Source organism: Homarus americanus, unplaced genomic scaffold, assembly GCF_018991925.1.
Source record: "Homarus americanus isolate GMGI-L3 unplaced genomic scaffold, GMGI_Hamer_2.0 scaffold59873, whole genome shotgun sequence".
Lineage (NCBI taxonomy): Eukaryota > Metazoa > Arthropoda > Malacostraca > Decapoda > Nephropidae > Homarus > Homarus americanus.
In genome coordinates, this window is record NW_024730109.1 from 15,229 (window position 1) to 41,311 (window position 26,083).

General features: G+C 40.5%; 1 protein-coding gene across 2 annotated transcripts; it reads right to left on the reverse strand.

The window, feature by feature from the left end:
- Positions 1 to 657: 657 nt before the first annotated feature.
- LOC121866896 (cytochrome c oxidase subunit 6B2-like) lies at positions 658 to 15,984 on the reverse strand. 2 transcript variants are annotated; one of them, XM_042366631.1, is made up of 3 exons: positions 15,861 to 15,984; positions 3,762 to 3,849; positions 658 to 1,165 (listed from the first exon to the last, which is right to left on the reverse strand). In XM_042366631.1, the coding sequence occupies exons 2-3, from the start codon at positions 3,842 to 3,844 to the stop codon at positions 997 to 999; spliced, it is 252 nt and encodes an 83-aa protein (XP_042222565.1). In that variant the 5' UTR covers positions 3,845 to 3,849; positions 15,861 to 15,984; the 3' UTR covers positions 658 to 996. The 2 variants fall into 2 exon arrangements, with proteins under 2 accessions (XP_042222565.1, XP_042222566.1); XM_042366632.1 differs by having other exon boundaries at positions 15,840 to 15,919.
- Between the last annotated feature and the right edge of the window lie 10,099 nt (positions 15,985 to 26,083).

Below are 26,083 nucleotides of genomic sequence, written 5' to 3' on the forward strand. Positions count from 1 at the left end.
AATAAATTTTAAATTAATTATTTATAGGAGATAAGTATTATGATCAGTAAATATACAGATATGCATTACTGACCACCTCCGAACACAAGGACAGCTAAAAATTGCCACAGGCGGTCACAGTCAAGGTCACTTTCCCTTTCTTGTCACTGGCAAATGGGGATGATGATAGCAGCTGTGTTTATTACCGGGGTATATTGTTCTTTTACGTTATGTTAGACTGGTTTATAATACATTTTTATTATTTTAATATACCGGTAATCTTCATTTTAATCCAGCTTCCCAAACGTAAGTTTCAGTATAAAATAATTAGTGGTAGGACCTTGGGAGTGGTTTACCATGTTTCCATCACCACTCTTGACACGCTAAACCGCAATATTTAAGAGGTAAGAATTTTATCTCTGGTGCTCAAGACGACCCCCTAACTGTGGGCTGATTTTTTTTTGTTCAAATTCCGTCTTGTAGGCCGAGATATACGGTAAGTCAAATTTATGTGAAAGCAACATTCCAAGTCTCCTTCCACTACACAGTTAGGGACAATAAGGAAGGCCAAAGATATTGGACAAGATGAATATAATTTAACTTCCACGAGATACAATACCTGGATAACTATTTTTAGAAGACTATTCAGGTCTAGTTGGGGATCAAAATACAATAATGTACCTGGTCATATTTTTATTTGAACAGCACACAGGAATAAGTTAAATTACACTCGTCACTGCAGTTTTTCCATTATCTACATTATAAAAAATTAATGTACATATATCTACAACACACCTCCCTAATTTTGAATATTAATCAAATGATATTGTAATTCTGACAAGGGAAAGCATATTTTCAGTGCCTGAAATGCTGTAATTCAGTGTAATATGAGTGTTGGAATGCCTTGAAACATACACAATGCATTACCCAAATATCAGTTAAAAGAAAAGCAGGAGGGAATCAAGACACCATTCTTTTCAGAACTAACACATGTACGAAGGTCAATTATGAAGATTTTCAGATTTTTCCAGGGAAGGTTCCAGCCTCCAACTGGTCATTCCACTTCTCTAACCAGGCATTGGGGCATACTGACTGGAAAACTTTCTTGAAGTACTCACAAGGCTCATAATCTTCACCTTTTATCTTTTGGCATCGGTTGTAGTCGACAAAGCTTTGGTAGCAATACCTTCAAGGAAAAACATGTAGCTTTAGACACACATGCACAAAAAATCTACCGTCCTGTACAGAACTTAGTTTTTTATTATGTGGACATCTTAACACTCTTGGGATCATTCACTCATGTGACATTTTGATTTAATGTAAATGAAACTTTTGCCTCACGATCAGACACGCCACCACGGCGTATACAGTAAGATCTCATATTTCGCGAGCACTACCTAATGTAACCAAGTCTTATATTTGGCGTAACGTGATTAATAAATAGGGGAACTATGTTTGTAAAACGCAAATTTTTGCATACAAATGTTGGCTATAGCGTGATCCCATCCTCAACGTTTTAAGCGTGGCGCGGGGTTATGCAATATTTACAGTTCACGTTCAACATCACAAGTTCAATTGATTTGTGTCTCTTGTTTGTGAAGTGTTTTTTGAGAGGTACTCTGTAAATTTTGTTGTTACCCATAAATACTGTATGAATAGAATAAGTAAAAAGAATGTTTATTAGTGAGGACTAATAACGGTTTACACCAGGGCTCTCTGTGTACATCATGTGATCAGTTGAATCGCGCGGTTTCTGTCAATTACTCCGTGATTTTTGCAATTTTCTCCAATTTTGTTGTTAGTAATGAAAAAGGAAAGACAAGGTAAGAAGAATTCTTCCAAGAAGCGTTCTGGTGATCGAATTGCCGGTGGCGAACGTAAAAGAGGTTTACAAGAACGCAACTAACGCGTTGTAGCCCACGCCATCCTAGCAACCGCCTGGTCTGTTATTGGGTGGTGCTACCACCTATCGAGTCAAGATAATGGCCTCTACCTCTGCTGGGGGCCGTGCTGGTGGGGGTGGGACAGACTCACCTAAGCTGCCAAATAAGGAAAAGGAGAAGCGGGACTATCATATGGGAGTTAAGTTTGCCAAGTACTAGATGCAGGATAAGCAGCGTGTGATTAAGTTACTTGAGCAAGGCCTAAAAACTAGTTTCCGGAAAAAACAATCAAGTCAATAAAAGCAGAATTTGTATAATTTGGAGGTTATAAATGGGAAAATCAGAGGTTGATGTAGAGTGGCCAGTCTATATTATTATTTTTCCCATTAGTTTATGCATTTGTATTTGGAAAAATTTTTCCAGTCTATATTACTCGCGAAATACAAGATCTTACCGTAGTTCATTTTCTCTTAAAGTTCATGGTCGAATTATTTCCAATTTTAACGCCACTCTCCTGCATGGAATCAGGTTTTAAGGCTAGGTAGCAACCTGTCTACATGCGGTGGACACCGCGGCTTCCAGACAACACGCAAGTTTTGCGTTTGGCTCAGTAAGTGAGAGGTGTGTAAGCCCAAGCATGATTTAAAAATGGTTACTGTGGCATTTGTGCCACTCTCTCTAAATATTTTTATCTATAATGAGATATTGAAACATTTCTGAATTTGTGAGACGGTGCAATTGCCAAATGGCCAAGTGGATGTTAACTCCAAATATTTATCAGTTACAACCACAATATTTATTCTTATGAGGTGATAAAGTGATGTGTATTGAAATATTTTTAATGAAATAGTGTAATATTTTTTAATTTATGAAAAGGTGGTAACATGGCTACTCACAATAGTCGCACATACCACACAGAAGCATGTTGTAATAAATAGGCCTAGCTCGGAAAAATAATAAGTGATTGTGAATTGTAGTGCAGTAGAGGCATGTGTATGGTGAATTATAATGAATATATTGAGCTTAATTGATATGAATTCGTAATGCTATTGTCATTGTCATGCATATGCCAAGGCCTACCTCATCCGAGTGGTAAGTGGAAATATTATTGCCAAAATTTAAATTTTTGTCACAAACTACTAACTGGTCTATTCATCTTCCTTAGTATGTGTACAGTAACAATTGGCCATAAGAAAATATGTGTGAATGATTGGCGAGAGAGTAAAAAAAAAAAAAAAAAAACACCACCACCCTAGCAAGGAAAAAAATGTGTAGAACATTTCGGCAACTGCGCGCTGAACCACCACTTATTTTTACTTTTTATTCTGTAACTTACTTTTTACATTACCCCTATTATTTTTTCTGATTACACCATCTTCCTCATGATTTCCTCTTTCTTGCTATGTACATCTTATATTGACTGATGGAGGTTTCTTCCGATTTCTCAGCCTTTTTTTCCTAGAAGGCATCATTTGAAGAAATATTTGACAATATCTTAGCCACGAATATAGCTCAGGAAAAAAAAAAAATCTTCGAGATTCTGGTTATTCTGTTGGCTTTCCAAAGAGTGCGTGATAAGCCCATTAAATAAACTTAAGGCAATCCCGAGTGTTAAGGTCCCAAGGTGTTCGTATACTGTACCATGTTGTTACTGTACTCACTAATGAATATACTGTATACAAGTACAATACATCAGTATCATAAGAATTAAACAATGCAACCTGATGTTAACCACTTCACTACAGGGAAGCCACTTTTATTACTTTATTTAGATAATGCCAGATAATTTTATTCAGCTTAGAGACAACCCCGTACACATGAGGTTAATTAAGGAATATGGTACTATACTGCTGAACTTAAAACTATATTAGTCTTGACATTCAGCAAATTTTGCCTTACTTAGTCTGATTTTGATTTGGGAAGCGGGGATCAAAAGGTGCAGTTTCCAGTTTCTCCTCAGATGACATGATGGCAGCAGACATGACAACTGAAAGGTAATTTACGGTCAAATAATGCAGACAACAGACACAGAAACAGTTTTATTCTTAAACTAATCTTGTAATGGAGAGAATCTTCAGAACTTGAGAAGAAAGAGACCAGCTATAAATGACTCCTTAATCTAAGTTTACCACTAGGATATTGTCATAACCCTCAGTAATGTTTATGCATCAAGAGGTGGAGAACACTTCCCCTCTGAGACTATAGCTACCAGATTTTCTACAAAAAATTCTTGTACAGTAGAACCTCAATAAATAGGACTAATTGGGGCAGACCCCAGTCCGAAAATAGTAAATATATTGGGGTGGGGTTGGAGATAACATGGCTTATCTGAACTGTTTAAAGAAAATCATTTGTTTTTATGTAATTACTGCACTTCAACAACTCAGGTCCTTAACCCTCTCAGCCTCGGAGCCTGAGACACGTACGTGCATGAAGACTTACACTCGGCCTCGGAGGTTTTTGCCGAAAAATCATTGGGGGAGAAAAAATAAATAAAAATTAGGGCTCATTTCACTGCCATGAAATTGTTTTATTGTTTGTAATGAATGGGTCTCTTCTAGTGTAAAAAAAAAAAAAAATGAAACGGAACTCTGGGTTGAAAATCATATAAGTCTGGTTGTCAGATATGATTGTTATTTACTGTAAAGTGTTATGTCAAAGTACTGTAACCACAGAATTTGTCTTATGAATAAAGAGAAAATGGTCAATATTTACGACTAACCCGCATACCAATTACTTTTATTATTCTTTATTTTCTTACTTTTATTTTTATCAGCGAGTTCTGATATGATAATCATTTCTTGTGCAAATTTTTCGTTTCACATATAATTAGGCGCCTAGGCATGCACTAATTTGTCTTCCCGGCGGTAATGAGGCCGCGCTCTGGTGCTGTGCTTCTCCCAGCAGTTTCATTTTCAGCATGGATGGTGAAAGTTGTCGCCAGTCTTATAGGGAACCACAGCATTGTTCCTTTATATATACTGTCCACACTGCGGAAATTCCTGTGCTTTCAGACCGGAAAGAAATTTGTTCATCACATACTCAATGCCGTGGCTCGACGTTTCCCACCATCACTAAAAATCACTCCGCTGCCCGGGCTGCATAAGTGCCGATGCACCCGTATGATCTGACGTCCAGAAAATGACTCAAATTTCACCATATCATAGTAAGTTCTTTCTGTTTAATATACCAGGGGGCGGAGCCCCTCGATGAGAAAGTTAGCTGAGGTTAGGTCCGTTCTTCATACCCTAAATGTTAAGTAACGTTTATTTTAAAATTAGTCGGCCCGTAACATAAGCGGGTTTAGCATACACGGATTGCCCCGCCGGAGGAATATTCTGTACATTGAAGTAATTGAAGTACATTCAAATCGCGCGCCATTCAACTCGCACGCGGCACCGAACACGGGACACCGCTCGCTCCCGCAACCTCACACACACACACGCATAGCTCTTCCTCACTCAGTCAGTCTCACTGTAATCACGCTTGTGTTGACATCAACATTGTAGTTGCAAAAATATTACATTTCCGTGAAAGTATTATATCAAGTACAGTATGAATAGAATATCACTAATATAAGACTATTTTAACCGAAAACTACTAAAAAAACGAGTAACATATCTTGAACATCGGAAGTCTAGGTAAAGTGTTTTGTTTTCATGTAGTTTATCCTAATTTACATTGAAATGCATTACGTTTCGGCAAAACTACTATTTATTTCTGAGAATATGGAAATGTAATATTTTGCTGAAATGATGTACGAATTACAGTGGAAAGTGACGAAAGCAATGACTTTCGCTTTCTTTCGTTCAAAAGATGTTACCGTAATCGCTTTTCGAATGGTTTTCAGTTAAAAAACTGTTGTATTACAATAATATTCTATCCTAATTCACTTGTGATGCAACAGTTTTTTTTTTTACTGAAAACCATTCGAAAAGCGATTACGGTAACATCTTTTGAACGAAAGAAAGCGAAAGTCAGTTTTCGTCACGATTTTATCCCACTGTCCACTGTAATACGTACGTCATTTCAGCAAAAATATTACATTTCCGTGAATGTAGTACAGGTATATCAAGTACAGTATGAATAGAATATCATTGTAATATAACAGTATTTTAACCGAAAACTATTAAAAAAACGAGTAATATCTCTTGAACATCAGAAGGTTAGGTAAAGTCTTTTGTTTTCGTCATGTATTTTATCCTATTTTACATTGAAATACATCACGTTTCAGCAAAACTACTATTTATTTCTGAGAATATATTCATTCAGGCAGTTTAGTTAAAATATACATGTGCTGTAACATTTTTTTAATTGAAAACGATTCGAAAAACACGTACCCTCTAGCCCTGTTCAAGAAGAAGACTGGGAGGAGCTGTTTGGTGCTGAAGACGATGACAAGGAAAATGATTTTGATGGATTTTAATGAAAATATTCAGAAAGACCCTGGCACTGTCAAGGAAAGTGGCTGCTGAAGGCTTCCAGGACATGGCAGAGGACGAGATTAGGGAGCTAATTGAAGAGCACGACACTGAGTTGACCGAGGAGGATCTACAGGAGTTAGTAGACTCAGGCAAGGAAGAGGAAGCGAAAGAGGAAGAGCACCAAGAAATAATGTTGGAGAAGTTGGGGGAGATGACCAGGAATATCGAGGCACTGAAAAACCTGGCCTATAGTATGAACCCCTCCATGGTGCGTGCCCTGAAATTCATGCGAGGGATGGATGACGTTCTTGCTCCATACAAAAACATCACCATGTTCTTTGATCACCGAAGGAGAGATTTAACACCATCAATCACCGGCGGCAGTGAGGAAGCAGCTGAATCCACCGTCGCCCCCACTTCACCACCCGTTATGGAATTGAGTGACGATGAGCTCGATGACCCCCATCCTGTCGCCGAGGATAGGTACGGTACAGTAAAGTGAAATTTTTATCTCTTTTTATTTTAATAGCTTTTCTTGCCATGTTTATTGTTTGTAAAAATGCACAGCACAGTACAGTTCAATTCTGTACATAGGAAGTGGAGGTGCAGTTATTCACAAAACATTTGTGTTTGTTGTCGGCAGTAGTGACGGTGAGGAGGTGGAGGAGGCAGAGGAGGGAGGGAGTTGGGAGGAGTGGTGACCTTGGACGCAGGAGCAGGGACGAGTGGAGATGCCAGCCAGTACATTACGGGTGTATTAATTGTTTTTATAGCTATTTTTGCATTTTAATATTAAATACTGTACATTACGTTTCAACAAAACTACCATTTATTTCTGAGAACATGGAAATGTAATACTTTTGCTGAAATGATGTACGTATTACAGTGGAAAGTGGGATAAAATTGTGACGAAAGCGATGACTTTCTCTTTCTTTCGTTCAAAAGATGTTACCGTAATCGCTTTTCGAATGGTTTTCAGTTGTGGGATTATAAGGCTAATGATAGGATAGAATATTATTGTAATACAGTACGAGTACAACAGTTTTTTAACTGAAAACCATTCGAAAAGCGATTACGGTAAAATATTTTGAACGAAAGAAAGAGAAAGTCATCGCTTTCGTCACAATTTTATCCCACTTTCCACTGTAATATGTTCGTCATTCCAGCAAAAATATTATATTTCTATATTTATTTCTGAGAACACGTATATTCATTCAGTCACAGTTAAGGTAAAATATACTTGTGAAGTAATATTTTAATGAAAATACGGTATCGTAGTTTTCTTTTGTTTCAAATTTAATTAGCAAAGATTGATGTTTCAAATGTATTGAACAAGAATTTATGTACAGTACTGTATCTATAAATAAACTTTAATAAATGAATACTTTATGTTTTACATCGTCCTGTGCTACCATACCATGGATTTGGCTACTTTAGGCTTGCTATGATGACGCAAGAGATCTGCCCTGGCAACTGTACCGACACTCACAGCTGGTGGTGCGTTGGTGCATCGTTTCCATTGTTTACTGGTAGTTACTGGTAAATATTTTTCAATCTAACGAAACTATTACCCGTTTAGAGGTTGACCCCCAATTTTTTGCCAAATAATTTGGTCTTAAAAACTCAAACTACACACAGGTATATACAGTAAATAAGGACATGGGGGGGGGACCAGGGGGTGTTTTTAGGGGGGGCAAAAATACGCGGATTTTTAACATCCACAGGCATCTCTGTTAAGTAACCCCTGCGTATGTTAAGGGTCAGCTGTATCCATTTTTTAACACATTTGCACAAACTACAACAGTGAAAATCCGGTGTTTTTATACTGTAATCGTTTTTGATCAATTCCGGCCGCTGGTTAATCGTAAATAATTAGCGAGAAAACTGAATACTGTACTGTAAAGATAAAAATAGGGACAAATAAGTGTAGGGGTATACTGTTTGTGGAAGACGAATGTTTATCTGGGAGCAGCTGGCAGAGGGGAAGAGGGGTAGCATGGGTGGGTTGGCTCCCTCCCCGTAACTCCCACAAGATTCCTTTAACAGTTCTTTATGCAATTCCACTACACTTCTCAAATAATTTAGGATCATTTGGTGGAAGGTTGATAAAATATTATCCTAAAAGAATCAGCTTTCCTGAAAAAAGAATCCCCCACTGAACATGAGTCATTGTTTACAAAGAGCAAACAGCTGATTGGCTTACCACAAATGTCTGTCTTCAACACTTAGTATATTAGTAAAATAGTATATTTACCATCACTTACTAAATACTATTGTAGTGTATTTATAATCACTTAAGTAATACAGTACTGTAGTGTAAAGTAATGCATTATGCATTTGCATATACCCTACTTTATTCATTAATCAGTTGCCTCAGTGTACAAGTAGCCAACTTGAGCATTCATGAATCCTTCAAAGATAATAAATATTGTTTGGAAGGTATGTCAAATACTATACTATACTATACAGTATGGGTACAGTGTGTTATAGTGACCCTGTTATAAGCTTGTTTGCCAAAAGAATTAACACGAAAACATCCAGAGTGAATGCCTTCTGATACACCTTATCCTTTTATTTTCAAGTCATTACAAATTACACACGAGAATATACCTGTAATACTGAATAAATAAATAAATAAACCTAACGAATGCGGCAAAAATTTATCAGTCCCCCCCCCCCCTGCTTACATAGTCAGTGTCTTAATTCTTAGTAGGCCTATAGCAAATCTGATTTGACCACAGTACTGTACAGTATTCAGTGAGCAAGTGTTGTACTTAATATTTTAAATGTTTAATTTTGCCCATTTCTTAAAATATGTATAGTTGCAGAAATGTCTTCCTCCACCCCCCTGTGGTAACTCATGTCTCCAAACAGCAACATCACATTAGTATCATTATTTATAAAATAATAGGTATTGGTCGACTAATGACGGATGTGATTGATGGATAGGTTTGCTATAGGTCTACAGAGTGACGGTTTTTTGACACGGGTTACCACAGGGAGTGTAGAACACATTTATGCAACTTTACCTACAGTGAACCCCTGAAGATCAGACTAAAAGGGAGGACCACCGATCCGAAAAAACAGATTGTCTATATCTTCCGGTGAATGTGGTAAATGTATAAAAAACGATAATTAATGATATACAAAAACACCCAAAACACAGCACTGTATGTTATGGCATACAAGGGAGTACAGCTAGACCCCGACTTACGACCGTCGGGACTTACGACCGCCGCAGTTGTGACTCATTTTTTCCCCCAAAATGACGCACGCATTTTCTATACCGAAACGTTTCCAGTTAATGTAGTCTCCATGTATAATTAGAAAATTATGGGGGCCCCATGTGCATTCAGCTGACTACATTAAAGGTTAGTGCTCAGTCACACTGTATCCATTCCTCATTATTTATTACTTTCACTGTACTGTATCCATTCCTCATTATTTATTACTTTTACTGTACTGTATTTCATTGTAGATTTTTTATTAAAAAAAAAAAAAAAATCTTTTTTTATCTGTCGGACTTACGACCATTCGGACTTACGACCTGGATTTGGGTCCCTAACCCCGTCGTAAGTCGGGGTCTAGCTGTACTGTACAAGCCCATAATAATTAACAAAGTTTTATAACTTTCATAATAGTTTGGTGATCTGTTTTAGATGGTGTTTCATACCTAAGGAGTGCCTCCTCATGCCTGTGAATGTTCACAAGCAACCACCTACCACTCACGATTGATCATAAAAAAGATAAACAAACCAACAAACCCGAATTGACCTGACCTGACCTACCATACCTATCCTAGGATGGAAAAAGCCCAAGGATTCACACAGAAAGTTCACTGGGAAGGTCCTTCAATATTAGGATCCTTTCTCTGGCTAATGTGTCAACAGTTTAACCCTAAATATGGCTGCAATGATGTTCAAGCCAAATTTCCATTAAAAATACTACAGTAAAACAACAGGAAACATGCAATTCTTCAAAGCCTTTATTCATATTCAAAAGTAGAGATGTTTTACTCTACAGGTATTTTTCTTAAAGGATTAGAACTTTCTCACCCCAAGAAACTGAAACAATGCTTTTTGTGAAATTTCACTTTTATATCTTTTTTACACTCTCAGGAGCTGCTTCTCTCTGTCATATTTACGTTTTGCAATTATATGGTGGCGTCTCGGTATTATTTTACCTTTAAACAGTTTATTAGACTAAAACGAAACAAAAGTAAAATCAGTTAATACGCCTGCAATCATCGCACTTAAACAATACAGTATGTGAAAGACCAAAATAAAATAAAATAAAATCATTGTTATTACTCATGCCAGCTTGGAAGAAGACACTGACAATTTTTTAGGAAATTAGAGGTGGTGATATTTTGTCTTCATATTCATCCTACAGCTTCCAAAGATGGACTTGTTTGTCATGATTTGCCTTTCTTGTGCACAATTTTAGCTTGTGCTCAGCAACTACAGGGTGGCTGTAATTGCAAATCAATCAAAGTGGTGAAGAAGAAATCACCTTCAATTGTTCTGTATTTTGTTTATTTACCAATTTTTTAATCGTTTTCTTTATTAAACAATTACTATTCATGTATAATAACAACAATTCTTGAGTCGTCTGTATATATGTGTAATTTCTATTCATGTAAAATAATAACAATTTGTCACTCATACCAGAGACTAACTGTCTGCTAGTGGTGACAAAACAAGATTTGATATTAGTGACGAAATGGGGTGTATCCACCTAACCATATTGGTGAAATTCCACTTGATGCCACTATACAAAATTGAAGTTGAAACTATGTTTATCTGATGGTTTTGATGTGTTATGAACAAACTTATCCTTCATTTCTGGCACAAATCAATAGTTTCTGAGATAAGCCAACCCCCTCTCAGAATCTAGAGACTTTCTATAAAAATCAAGGTAAAAAGTGTTCAAAATATATAAAAAACCACCGGTAAAACAAAACCCGGTATTAGTTTACTTTAGGACATAGTGCGCCCGAAAGTTATAAACATTTAGATCTCCCTATTCTGAGCATTTTGAACACCATATATAACAGGAGGAAGTGGAAAATAGCGACACAATTGAATTTACAGTAATTCATTTTACATAGTTTTCAGTCTTCGTCTCTGTGAGGAGAAGTTATCGGCGCATCACGCATGCACAATATTGACTGACATCATCCAGTCGTGACCAATGATGTATTGATATCATCAAGCGAATTTTTTCAAAGGAAGCATCCTGGGTACGATTTTAATTTCATTGATCAGTCTGACAATGGCCGTGGTTGAGGTTGGTTGTCATTTGTGCTCATACGATTATTTTAAGTATATTGCCGAGTTTTACGAGAAAGACGATCATTCTATCAAATTCTTACGTATCCCCGGTCCTTCTAATTCTAACTCGGGTATTGTACTTTCGGACATAGCCCACCCCAAGTTTTAAGCTTCTGAAACATTTAGGTTAGTTTAAGCTAGGCCTACGGGGGTCGGGGAGCAGCGCCCCCTGCTAGGTGTTAGGTTAAATGACGTTTTCGTTTCTCCACCCCAAAAAAAAAAAATCCCAGACTCTTCCCCATTATTGTTGTGTGTGTGGCGAGAGCAATTCTGCCCCAAATTAAGGTCAGATTCGTTTAAAAGGTTACAGCCCAGCTTGGCCCATTGCCAACTCAGACCACTTAGGTTAACGAACTCGGGCCAAAACGTAAAATTGTACACTTTTTTGCATGACTGATAAAAGTACAATGATAAAAATCAGCATTGATTGTAAGGGAAGGGAAAATTGATTTGTTATTATTTATCTTTTCATTATATATTATTAATATATGTGGTAGAGGTGATCTTTTTTTCTTTTATATCTTAATTTCATATTTTCTATTTAGTTCACAATTAAGGTCACTTTCCCTGGAGACCTGACAAAGACACCCTCACAAAATATGACGGTTGAGGATAACCTGACCATGAGATTTGAGGTTGACGAGTTCCACAACAATTTAGAGAATGAGTTACTTAATGCACAAAGAGAGAACATACCACACAGAAAACTCAGATCAAATAACTATGACCCCAAATAGATAAATAATTATTGAAAGAATATTATTGGACAAAGGAAGGCTATATGTAGGAGAATAAATCGTGAAGTTTACCTATGAGATTATTATAAGGTATTGGCCGGTAGGGTTAAGACCGATATAAGAAAAACAAAGAGGAATGATGAACTGAAGGTAGCAAGGGTGGCAAAGTCAAACCCAAAGGATTCTATCAAATGTATCAATCTAAAACATGAGACAAGATTGGACCAATACCGGCGAATTAACTGATAACGACAGAGAAATGAGCAATAATCTGAACAGGTATTTTTCACCAGTTTTCACCACTGAAAATTTAAACATGATACCAGAGGCACCAACCGTATACAGAGATAGTGAAGAAAATATATTAAGCGAGATAGAAGTGAAAAGTAACGATTTTAGTAAGCAAATAGACAAGCTAAAGCCTAATAAGTCACCAGGTTCCGATGAGATAATTGCCAGAGTATTAAAGGAATGTAAGGAAGAGTTTAGTATGCCCTTAGCAAAGTTGTTTAATACGTCATTAAAAACATGTGTAGTACCAGAATCCTGGAGGATAGCGAATGTAATACCGATTTTCAGGAAGGGAGATAGATCACTATCCTCTAACTATCGTCCAATCAGTTTAACATCAATTGTAGGCAAATTACTGGAAGCAATAATTTCAAACCCTATTCGAAATCACCTTCCTACTCCACATATCAAGAAGCGCTCAACACACTGACCCTTTCGACTCTCACTGACCATCACCACGACCTCATCTGCAAATTTGGTAAGAAGCTTCTACACCATCCCCGACACCGGCTCCTACTACCACCTGAGATCCCTTGTCCGAGAATTGCTGTTGACACCACAACCGCACATCCAGCCCATCGTTTGCAGAACTGATAAGCTATAAGAACAGCCCAGTCCCAACCATTGTAAAATTATCAATAACATAATAAATCAGTGTACTCACTCCCAGTAAACACTGCTCCTACACTGTCACTATGTTGAAATGAACTGTAGTTTGAGCTTTTCCCCATCTAGTTATTATATGTCTTATTTGTGTCACTTATGTTACTTGTATATTATTTGTAATTCGTAACCCATTCCCCAAATATGTAACTGTATATTTTCAGCCTTCTGGCTGCCAAGCTCTTTCAATAAACCGTTAATTATTATTATTATTATTAAGTTACGAATGTGAATCACGGTTCAATGATAAAGTTCTATGAACAAACTCGTAAAATTCGTCCTTCATACCGATTGAACCCTCGGTATTCACTCAGTCACACTCTTCGTATTTCAGTGAACAAAAAGAGACATAAAACAAATCTCAAACGCATTCCTGAACCTCTAGTCAGCAACTTGTTTGAAGCGTGCAATGTGGACTGAGTTGGTTATTTAAGACGAGTCGAGTTGGAGGTGCACCGTTTAAAACACACCAAAATGCACTGGAAAAACATATTGGTCAATCCCCAGGGAAACATTTCGTAAAGTAAAACCCTAACCTAACTGGGGAACTCCACAGTCATTCGATGTTTTGCGTGTACCGCCAAGTAAGAACATAATATAATGTTAAATATCTCGCTTAAAAGTAATTTGTGCCAGACATGCCACTGAATAAAATGTGTCTTAGAATTGTTAAAACTACTGATTGCAGCTATAAAATTACCGAGATGGCAACAGATGAAATAATATCACCATATTTCTGTTGTACTGTACATGGAAACTCTCATTATAAAAAAGGGTAAAGGTGTAGATAATGGCTACCACCAGAAGGAGTTGGATGATTTTCTTTATATTTTGCGGTACTTATAGTTGTGATTATTTTAAGCATAATAAAAGAAGTGACAACTTTCTACTATGATTTTAATTATTAATTTTTTTATTTACTCCATCCCGCTGCAAAATTCTCCTCCCGACACCATTTTTGTTGTTTACCTTGCTGAATCCCTCTTCAAGAGACGTTTCTTAAATGATGGTGAACGCTTCCATGTATTCCTCCTCCTCATGCTGATTTATATCAACCTCAATATTAAGGTAAGTTGTTAAACACATAAATTACATAAATTAACATGATAATGCATAGAACCTGACTAAACAGACCCAACCTATGGGTATGTTAGGTCAGGTTCTATCAGGTTCTATGCATTGTCGTTTCCATTTTGTGTTTAATATCATATTAGTGTAGAAAATTTTTCTACATATTCGGACAATTCCTTCTGGTGCTAGCAGTTATCTACACCTTTACCTAAAAAAGTGACATTCACTAGACCCTGACCTAACCAACCTACCTAACCTTACTTAACTTCCTAGCCGGGGGACGGACCCCCGTCATATTAAACAAAGTACAGGTACTTAGCCAGTCGGAGCACACTCACGGTAAAATAGCGTCAGAAAGAACTTAGCCGGTCACGGCGAAATATCCACGGTGAATTTTCGATCTTGCACCGGTATTTCTCTCACTGTTATTAATATGTTTTTCATAATGTTTAGACAATTCTAAGACCTTTTTCTTCTGTGATATTTCCGCCGGAAATTAAGGATAACCGCGATATTAATTTTTTCAATATTATTAGATTTGGTCAGTCACAAGTGTTGCCATTTATTGTTTACGCCTCACAGAGAAGGTCTGACCACCCATCACTCCTTACCTCCGTGTTGGCTTCTTAAGCGTCTACAGCACACGTGCGGGGGGTGGTGTGGGAGTTTCTTATTGGCTATAGCGATAGGAGACTTACAATTGGGCAAGAGTTTTTTGTCTTAGCCAATGAACATTGCGTGGGTGCGTCGGGAGCGGAGATTTGATTTTTCAGTACCAGAATTACCAGATATAGCTGAACAGGTGGAAGGAGCTGTGCCGACATTGTGATATCGAGATTATTTTCCGTAAAATGCAGTTTCACCAGAAAAATAGTGTTAGGTTAGGTCAGGTTTGGTTGTGTTGATTTTGTATTTATGTGAACCACTCGGAAAAAAAATACATTTTCGTTAATATTGATGGGTAGGGTGGAGGGAGATCTGAAAAACTATTGATTTCCGGCTGAATGTGAATATCAAATTCTTTCAAAACTCATCAAATAACACCAGAAATACATTTATAATATCCAAACAAAGACCTGTGCATTAAGTGAAAATTGACCTCACCACCAACTGTTTTAGTACAACCCGTCCCAGCCCAAGGTAAGTTTGTGGACGTCTACCTTGTCTAACATTAACTGAATAGATAAGCACTATAATTTAAAACAATAATGGTCAAATTTACATAAGTTTATTAATGACCTTCATACTACATCCACAGTTATCCGTAATCTTAACCATTACATAAATGAAAATTACCGGCCTTGCCTCTCATTCCCTACCTATGAGCTGAACACTCCATTATTTAATTGGGTTTAGGGCGCTTCAGTTCATACTACCTCACACACCAGTCTACTAATTACTTCCCTAAACTTAAAACACAGTGAATTACTTTAATTTGGGTAAGTTATGAGGAAATACCTTAACAAAATAGGGACTCACAAAATGGCCTGGTGTAGGAGTACTATCAGCTGGCTCTCGGCGACACCTATGATGAAATCTTTACAGAGAGCAGCGCCAAGCGTCGCGCCTCAAGCGAGCGACTCACAGTACATTATAACCTAACTAAATATAGAAATATGTCTTTTGATATAATTTATATTAAACGGAATTGCATGATTTTTTATTTTATTTTTGATAATTATCGTAGTTAATATAACAGGCACATTAACATTTTATGGTTACACACGTAAGTTATTCTGGACGTCTATTTTGGACTATCACCAACCCTATGGGTATAGTCGTTGTATATAGCAGAAAATTAGTTTTCAAAGATACTTTAATTTATCCTCTTCGCCACTGGTCGGCTCATTAGCCATTTGGGCTGTCGGTCACGTCTCTATTACGCACTGTAGGGGCGGATCCCAAAGTGGATCCTTGACACGCAAAGTGACCGACTTCCGGATTGGAATTTTGAGTGTATGGTTTTTTTAGTGTTCATTATTTCTCTATTATCTTATCATCTACTTTCTTTTGTTACAAATACAGATTTCAATGTTAGTGTGTGATATAAAAAATAACTAATTTTATTTGATGAATGGGATGCCTCATTAAATGTAATAATTCTGTATCTATACTGTATATTTATTTGTTTATACTGTATCATGCCTGTATGAAAAGTAAAACACCCATACCTGAGTACTTCCAGGAACTCCGGTCTGGTCCTCGTCGGTGATAGGTGAAAGCTCCCCAGGGTCTTCCCAGGTGTACTGCTGTGGGGTATGAGATGTTTGGTTCACACTCAGGATGGATGGAGAAAGGAAACTCACAATGTGCTCTCTATATACATGTTGTATTGGATGTACAATGCAGCTTGGTGCTGGGAAGGCAGCATGGTTACAAGCGTGATGTAGAGAGAGCTGGTTGGTGAGGACGCTCAGAGAAGGACAGCTTGTGGGTCGCCATGCTCGCCAGCGGGAGAGAGGACCGCCAGGCAGGCGGAGGAGCGAGGAAGGCCGCCAGGCAGCGGCGGAGGAGGTGTTGCTGGCTGCGGCTGTAGGTAGAAAGAGAGACAGATCACCACGAGGTCAGGTCTTAAATAGCGGGGGTAGGCGTGGCTTAGCAGTTGACCCCGCTCCGTGGTGTATGGCGGCGCTGGTTGACCTAGACCACGAGGCATACACTGGGGAATTGGTGGGGTCGGCTAGGCAGCGAAAACAGCGTTTGTAGGGGAGAATTCCACTACTCAGCGACAAACAGTTTAGGTGAAAGAGGTCTTACACTGCCCTAGGTAGTACACCCATGTTACTGTCACAGACGATTGGCGTGGACTACTTTTATTTTTATCCTCTTCACCACTGATGGGCACGTTAGCCGCATGGACGAGTGGTCTCGTCTCTGTTACGCACTGTAGGCAAGTACTGGGTATGCACTGGCTCCTGAATGTATCTGAACCTGCTCCAGTGCTTGCCAAGTCTGGTCTTGAAAGAGCTTGTAGTGGATACCTTCCCTACAAACGCTGTTTGTCGCTGAGTAGCCGACCCCGCGAATTCCCCAGCGCCGCCTTACATGACGGAGGTCAACTATTAAGCCACGCCTACCTCCGCTATATAAGACCTTACCTCGTGGTGACCACTCTCTTTCTACCTACACCAACCAGCAAGCAACGCCTCCTCCTCCTCCTGCCTGGCGGCCCTCGCTCCCGCCAGCGAGCATGGCGACCCACAAGCTGGTCCTCCTCTGAGCATCCTCACCAACCAGCTCTCTCTACGTCACGCTTGTAACCACGCTGCCACTTCCCAGCACCAAGCTGCACTGTACATCCAATACAATATGTATACAGAGAGCACATTGTGAGTTTCCTTTCTCCATCCCATCCTGAGTGTGAACCAAACAACTCGTACCCCACAAGCTCACACTCGGTGTCGTCACAACACTGGTATATTGTTCCAAGAGTTCACAACTCTCACTCCGAAAAAGTTACCCCTCACAGTTTTCTGGGCTTGTGGCTTGTTCAACCCCTTGTGGGGCGAACATCCGCCAGCTCCAGGTAAGGGCAGTGTTAGGGAGTTGCTGTGTGGTGAGGACCTTGTTGAGAGGAAGTCATGTCTGTTTGAAAGCGTTGGGTAGAATGGCCTTCACGACTGTTGTGTTGTTGTTGAGATTGTCGGACCGTAGTCGGACACGGGCCTTTGCCTGTAGGCAGCCCGTTTGGTGGTTCCGGCTGGAGCTCCCGGAGCAGCCAGACCGGATTTGGGATTGGGGATGGAGGTTGTCCTACCTGCAGATACGAAAGGATACTGCAGGTTTGCAAGTGTCAGCGGACCCTCGGTCAGTGAACGTTTACCACCAACCCCCACTCTTGGACGTGGTCAGTTTCGGAGTGGCGCGCCCCCCGAACTGGACTCTGCACTTGCTGGGGGAGGATACTGTAGGAGTTCGTGGTATAATGTTGTCTAGCACTCAGGATGGATGGAAACTCTAAGGTGGTTTTCTTGTATAATATAAGTTATATGATTTACAGTCTGGTGCTGGAGGTGCCGTGTGGTGAGGAGCTGCTCAGTAGAGACGTTCGGTGAGTAGCGTGTTGAAGGAGGTAGATGTGCAGGAGCTTCGTTAGAGAAGATGTTGCCTGTTGCTGGCCTCCTGGTTGAATGAATGCTGACAGCGTGGAGCTTGCTGGAGGAGGTGTTGCTTGTTCAAGAAGAGAGACCAGAATGAGAAAGCTGGTTGGTGAGGAAGCTCAGAGAAGGACAGCTGGTGGGTCGCCATGCTCGCTGGCGGGAGAGAGGACCGCCAGGCAGGCGAGGAGAAGCGAGGGCCGCCAGGTAGCGGCGGAGGAGGAGGTGTTGCGTGTTGTAGAAGAGAGGCTAGAATGAATCTCAATGGAGAGACAGAGCTTATATACCCAGCAGCCGTGAGTCCTCTATGAGTCATGTTGGGAAAACCCGAGAAAGTCGCCGGTCTTTGGTTCCGTTGCTAGGTTACCGTAACATCTGGTGTCGCATTGGAATGCAGATATGCAGTTGTAGGGGAGAAGTCCACTACAATACTTCCTAAGCTAACTGGGTGGTGGGTATCGTGTGATGACCCGGAGAAGGTGGTGAATGTGGTTTGTTTGGGCCTTTTGGGTTAGAGTGGCCGCTGGTGTTGTGTGTTCTTCTTGGAAGTTTCGAATTTTGTTTCAGAGACTTTGTGTGACTTCGCAGTCGAGGAGATAATGTTCCAGTGGTTTGGCCGCTGGCTCCTGACAGTAAGTGCATTCCCTGACGACATTTCCGATCGTCTGCCAGGTGCACTTGTACCCTAGTCTTAGTCGATGAAGGCTAACTTGGGTTTGTCTTGGTGTTTCCTTGTCCGCGAATGGTGGTTCCCCTTTTGTAGCCACCAGTTATCATTTGGCTGATTGGGAACCAGCATTGAATGCATCAAGGAAGCTCTTTTGGATGTGGAGCATGGTAGTCTTTCTGAGGTGGTTCTTGATCTGTTGCACGCTTGCTGGAACTTGAATGTGTACACTTCTAGAACATGTGGCTGCCTTGGCTGCTTCGTCTGCCATGTCATTTCCCCCGATCCCTACATGACTGGGAATCCAGTGTAAGACGACTGAGTGATTTGTCTTTGGAAGTCCTGTAGTAGTGCGAGGATCGAGGCTATGATGTGGACGTTGTCTCTTGGTTGACTGAGTTGCAGCGCCTGCATGGCCGTTTTCGAGTCCTTGTGAATTATGATGGACGTGTTTAGTTGTATTGTGTTGCAGCGTGTTGTAGGGCCTTTGAGATTGCCACCAACTCTGTTTGTAGGGTGGAGCAGTCATTAGAAAGCTTCCATAGGAGGGTCTGACCTTGGGTGTAGAAGGCCGCTCCGGATCTATGATGTTTTGAGTCCACCGAGCCGTCTGTGAAGTATGATGCTGCATCAGCGGGGGTCTCGGTGGCTATGGCTTCCTGAGTTATTATTTTGAGGTCCTCCTTCTGGAGGTTGGCTTTGCTATCACCTAGTTCGGTGATTTTGAATGTGGCTGGTGGAGGTCTCCATGGTGGTGGAACTACGTAACCATTGTCTCTTGTGTCTTGGTTGTTCTTGACGAGAGTTTCTGCTTGCAGGTGCCGGATGACCTCGCTTGCCTCGAGCGACCAGGTGGCCCCTCGCACTCTGTGGTCGAGGTGGAGGGAGGCACTGATTCGCGTTTTGGCAGCTGTGGGCTTATCTGATCTACAGAATTTGGCGAGGAGACCGGCTGTCACCTGCTTGACTCGTACTGCCAGGGGTGGCAGTTCAGTTTCCATTTGCAAATTGCAAATTCTGGTCCACATGGGTGCTCCGAGCATGGTCCTGAGAGCATTATTTTGGATGACTTCTAGCTTAGCTATCTGGTCTTCTCTCAGTCCAATGAGTGCTGGAGCACTGTAATCTACCAGCGATCTGATGGCGGCCGTGTAGTAGGCTTTGAGCACGTGTTTGTTCGCTCCTGCATTTGTGCTAGTGAGCGACCTCATTATGTTGTGTCTGCTCTTCGTCCTGTGCCTGAGATACTCGAGTTGCGACTTGAAAGTGAGTTTCTAGTCGATACAGATTCCAAGACACTGGTGGGTGTTGGTCCAGACTACTGGCGTGTTTTGTATGGAGAGCATCATGTTTGGTGTGTCTGTGCAGATGGCAATCACTTTCGACTTGGCTGGATTTATCTTGAGTCCATTGTCATGGTCACGTTGACTGCTGATCTATTTAACTAATGATTCTTATGAAACTCCACGCCCGCAAAACATGAGTGAGTTAGCGACCCCTGAGAAGACTTGTTTTTTCCCCATACACGCAACACTGGTGTTCCCTCCCAGAGTCCCGCCTTTGTGAAGACAGTTGTCAATGCGTTGTTATTCCACTTTCTCCTGGGAAGCTCTATCTTGAATTAGTCTGTGTAAATCAACTCAAGTAATTCGCCAGACCTTTGTCAACTGAGGGTCATCTTTGAATGAGTAACAGTTAGTTTGTTTGTAATTATTGTCATTGCGTGAGTAGCGATCACTGGCAACTCAGGGGTATATATACTCAAGACGAGCCAGGCAGAGCGTTCTGTGACGCTGCTCCCATATTTCTCCAGGTATGTTTTGTGTAGCCATTCAGTTAATTCAGTCAATTGTAGTGAATATCAGTGTTCACCAGTGTTCATGATTTAACAGTTGAATTGTCATTCACCCAGTGTAGAAGTAATATAACGTAAATACGTCTGTCGTCTAGACAAGAGAGTTTGTTTGTGTTGTCATGTTTCCCCAGTTCCCTGACGCTGCTTCCATGTTTCTCCAGATCCCATTGTGATTCTTGCAACCATTCAACAACGGCCCCGGATGTAGTAAATAACCAGCAGGGATCACATATGAAACGATGGCACCGATGCGGCCTGATTAATGTGCCCCACGGCTTCGTTGGGCCAGACCCCAGACTCGCCATGTGTCTGGCTACCCCACAATAACACCAGCCGTGAGCCCCAGTGCTCTACCCTGGGTTACTCCTTAGAAGTATGTCCACAGAGAGGGTTGTGACATGTATGTTAGGGATAATTAGACGGAAATAATTATACCATGTTGGGTAATGGACCCTGTATATGCTAGTGTCAGTATTAACGTATATGTGGAGTAAATAATCTACCATGAGTGCCATGTAATGTAACACCAGTTGAGCCTGGTAGTTATATGTTTCATACAATATCTTTCCCCATTGATTGCATATTAATAAACTTGTTTTTAGAGTACATTCGGTGTATTCCTTTCTCCCATAGTATTTTACCTTTATTTCCATCCAAGTGACTTGATACCAGAATTACCATACCTATGGGCCTAGACCCTCGACCATGCTACCAAAAGAAGGACCATGCTACCAAAAGAATGTCCATGCTACCAAAAGAATAGGTGACGGAACTGAGTAAGAGTAAGACTAAGAGAAGTAAGTAAAGATGAGGGTGGTGTAGAGACAGAGAGGGAACCCGCACCCTCACATTGGTGGCAGCGCCAGACCCGCGCCCTCACATTGGTGGCAGCGCCAGACCCGCCCCCTCACTGTGTCGGTGTTCTCGGTGTAAGCAAAAATGTGAAGGTGTGACCTGCCGACTTTCCACTTGAGTCTGTTGAGAGCCATTCTTTTTCCCGTCTTCGCTATGCAGCTGAGGAGGGAGATGGGTCTTAGTTTGTCTGGTTCTCTGGGCTTCGGAATGGGCTGTATATCTGCCTTCTTCCATTCCGGTGGAAGTCTCTGTGCTATCCACGAAGCGTGGATGACTTGTAGCAAAGTCTCGTTCCCGGCTTTTCCGGCATGGGAAAGCATGGAGTAGGATATCCTGTCGGCCCCTGGTGCTGTGTCCTTGCTTCGTTTTATCGACTTCTGGAGTTCTTGCTGGTTGACTGGTCTGTCGGTGTCATCTTCAACATTGCAGGCCTCTTCGATCATCTGGAGTCTGGTCTGTCGTGTAAGGGCGCGTGTTTTCCAACACCTACACCACCGTTATCTTACTTACTTCTCTTATCTTAGTTCTTACTCTTACTCAGTTCTGTCACATATTCTTTTGGTAGCATGGTCATTCTTTTGGTAGCATGGACATTCTTTGGTATCATGGACATTCTTTTGGTAGCATGGACATTCTTTTGGTAGCATGGTGTAATGACCACGGTCTTACACGTCAGTTAGCGCCAAAATCAAATGATTCATATTACGCTCAATAGCCCACAAAACATGTAACTCGGCTTTCGTTTGAGTCCTCCATCTGAGGAGTCCGTTTTCTCATCACTTCAAGACACCTCAGTCCTCCGTTATCCCATTTTCTCTGACTTACTGAAACCAACCTCTCTATAAAATGAATTTGGGTGTGAGAGAGAACACCCTTGTTTTGAGTCAACTTAGATATGTCTGTTTACAGTTGGAACATTCAAGATCCATTGTGAGTGGGGTAGAATGCTTCAACTGTCCTTATCGTTAGTAGAACGTGTCAAGTAAGTGAGTGTCGAGTTTGCCAGCTAGAGTGGCGTATTTTATGTCGTCCGTGGGGGTATCCATGAGTTTCTGATCGCGCCTGAAGTTATATCATTTTGTCGCCCCGACATCAGAGAATCTGATGTTTATAGTTTAATTAGTGTCAGTTGTCTATTTGAGAAAGTCATTAATCTCCTGAACTATTCTGTCAACTGGTATAATCTCCAAGATCTAGCGCCTCCCCGTGAATAGCTCCTTGTTCGTCTCAGGCCTGAGCTTGCAGAATTAATGTTATCGACGTGTATATTCCACCTTTTCCTGGCAAGCTCAACCTCTGATTAGATTATATGAATAGACATAGGAAATTACCCTGATCAAGAACACCGGAGTTCATAACTAAGTATACAGTGATCCAAAATGATAGAGAAGTTATGTTGTTGGTAAGATCGACCCTTCTGGTATGAATACGGAGGCCCAAGCTGCCCCGCGAGTGCACGTATATACCTCGACACGAGGGAGAATCACGCATTCGTGACTTCCTCAACGTCTCTCCAGGTATGTTAACGTGTGTTCCCGCCGCCTATTAATTCAGTTTAACTTAGTCAATTTTGGTGAATATCAGTGCTCATGTGTTAACATAGTGAATTCTGTGCCAATTAAGTCGAGTAACGTAGAGATTTAGATATCGTCTGAACCGTTGCCAGGCGTATGTTTTGTATAGTTGAAGTTAGACCTTTACGCATTCGTGACTTCCTCAACGTCTCTCCAGTGTGTTGAGCTGAATACTCATCGGCTAACGTGGGGCGGTAACCGGGTTGGACGATGCCGTTGATTCGACAGGACTGAACTGGGAAGTCCGTTTCCTGCAAATCAGGCGCCCACTCCCTGAGCGTGTGTCGGTCTACAACCGACCCCTAACAGCGATCTTCATTTGTTGTAGAGACCAGCGTTACCCTGGGGCACTCCTCACAGTTACATAGGCCTAAGTATTATGGTATCTTGTTTGGGGGATAACTAGCAGAAATATAGTATCCCAGGTTAAGTATTGAACCACTGAATGAGAGTTAAAAGTGCCATGTTGTTCCTTGTGAATTAACAGGAGGTATTGTATGTTGAGATAATTGTGGAGTTGTCCAGTGTGCTATGTATTCATTGGTAGTGACCATGAAATGATAATCTGAGAGTATAATGATATAACCAAGAAGTGAAGAGTTAATTTGCTACTTGGTAAGGTAAGACCTGAGGGTCCAGTGATATCTGGTGTATACCCAGTACTGAATATCATTTGGCAGAGTGACAATGCCACAATTGTCGATTGAAGTAATAAGTATTTGGAGGTATTTAATGAGGTAATAAGTTCTTGAAGTGTTTGATGACTTAAGAAACAAATTGCAGTTCTGTTTTGTCTGAGTGAATCTAAGATGCATCTTATCCAATCACTGTGTTAATAAATATTGAATTAGTAATCTACGTCTACGAGTATCACCACTCTATCCTTTCCCACATTGGTTCTCAGAAAATAACTAACTCACGTGCCTAGAAGCTCGCTACCTAACAGTTAACTAAGAGATGTTATATTCTAGAAAAATCCTGGGTGGTGGCAGGCTACCGTTGTAAGTATAATAAGTGTGGTAATAACAAAGACATGGTTTCCCAGGTTAATCCATGGTTTGGAATATAACTAGAACCAACTATATGGAAGAGATCATAATATATGACAGGAAATGAAAAGAAAGAACATTGACTTGGAAAACATAAGCAGAGAAGCATAAGAGTTACTTATATAAGAATATATAAGAATATAAGGTATATAGAGATAAAGAACATATAAGAATATAAGCAAGAATATATAAAGTAAGTATGTGTGTAAGGAACTGAAGAAGGATAAGTATATAAAACAGGATACTCATTGGAAAGAATGCTCTAGAACAAATAAGTATATGAATAAATAGAATACTAACAGAAAAGAATAACTGGATGGTAAATTATTGAAAAGAGGAAACTCGGCCCGTTACAAAAGTCCCCCATGATAAGGAGGTGGCTAGGGTTGAGCATCGCCGCATTATTTATGAAGGTTCTTAAGTTCCTTTGATTTAGTGGGCCACAGTTTGGGGATCTGTAGATACACCCGACGATAAGTAAGTCCCCTCCCTTTAATTTAATTTTACACCACTTGGACTCTTCAAAAACATCCTCTCCCTGTACCCTCACCTGGCTGGCTCTAAGGTCTTGCCTAGCGTAGATAACCACACCTCTCCTGCAGGATTCTTGAGTTAGGTTCGTAAATGAGTTATATCCAGCAATACTGAACTCACATTCCTCTGGGTCGATTCTCCTGTTCTTGTACAACAGTTCTACAACTCCTACAATATCTGGTTGGTGTACTCTTAGTAGTGTTTCAAACTCCTCTCTCTTATCAAGGAACGTGTCAGTATTAGTGTACATGACATTCAAGCTAGAATTTGTTCTCGGTAACGTCTCTGCTCTTAGTAATAAACCCGCTCCACCCACATTCTCAGAAGCTGCAGCATTTGCTAGGTACACTGTATTTTGCAGGGTGTGGTTAGAAATGTCATTGTTTACACGGCGCTCGTCCCCTCCTGTCCGGCTATCTGCAAAGTGTCAAGGAGATTAATAACAGCTTGTGTTATATAACATTCACATTACTGAGCCTGTAGTTTACAGACGTGCATCTATCTACGCTTAATCTGTACGTGCAGAACGTAGTTTCATGCGATACTCATTGGATACAGCTTGTGTATTTATAGTGTCTATGACCTGCGTAGGTACGTCTTGGGCGTTTTGGTTTTAATTTTGTGCAGACGTCGAGTCTACTGCTTGTGTAGGAACGTCGTGTACAATGATGGGAAGCAAGTCAGGGCTCACCTTTTTTAATCTGTCCACGTGTACTACGTCGGTAATTTGTGTAACTGGTTTAAGTATTTTGAATTTGTTACCGTGCTCTTTAAGTTGTCAGGTACGACAATTTGTGTGACAGTATCCTGCACTGTTTTTGTTGTACGGTGCAGTATGTCTTGTTGCAGTTCAAATTGCTTGAACGGAAGAGGTAACTTTGGTACATCGTCCTCCTCACCTGTGTAGTATCTTGCGTTATTTAATGGGAGAATGACAAGCACATGTTCGGTCTGGCTGGGCGTTTATTCGCTGTTCCGTTACAACGTGCCTCACACATTTCGTATTTACACAAGCCTAAACACTTTCTGACTTTGGTAAGAAGTAACATAATATATAATATATATTTTCAA

Bases quoted from the DNA above. Each gene is read 5' to 3' on its own strand.
- LOC121866896 (XM_042366631.1), bottom strand. From the start codon at position 3,844: ATGTCTGCTGCCATCATGTCATCTGAGGAGAAACTGGAAACTGCACCT. The intron at 1,166-3,761 runs GTAAGGCAAAAT...TTTTCCTTGAAG, and splicing joins CCAAATCAAAATCAGACTAA to GTATTGCTACCAAAGCTTTG.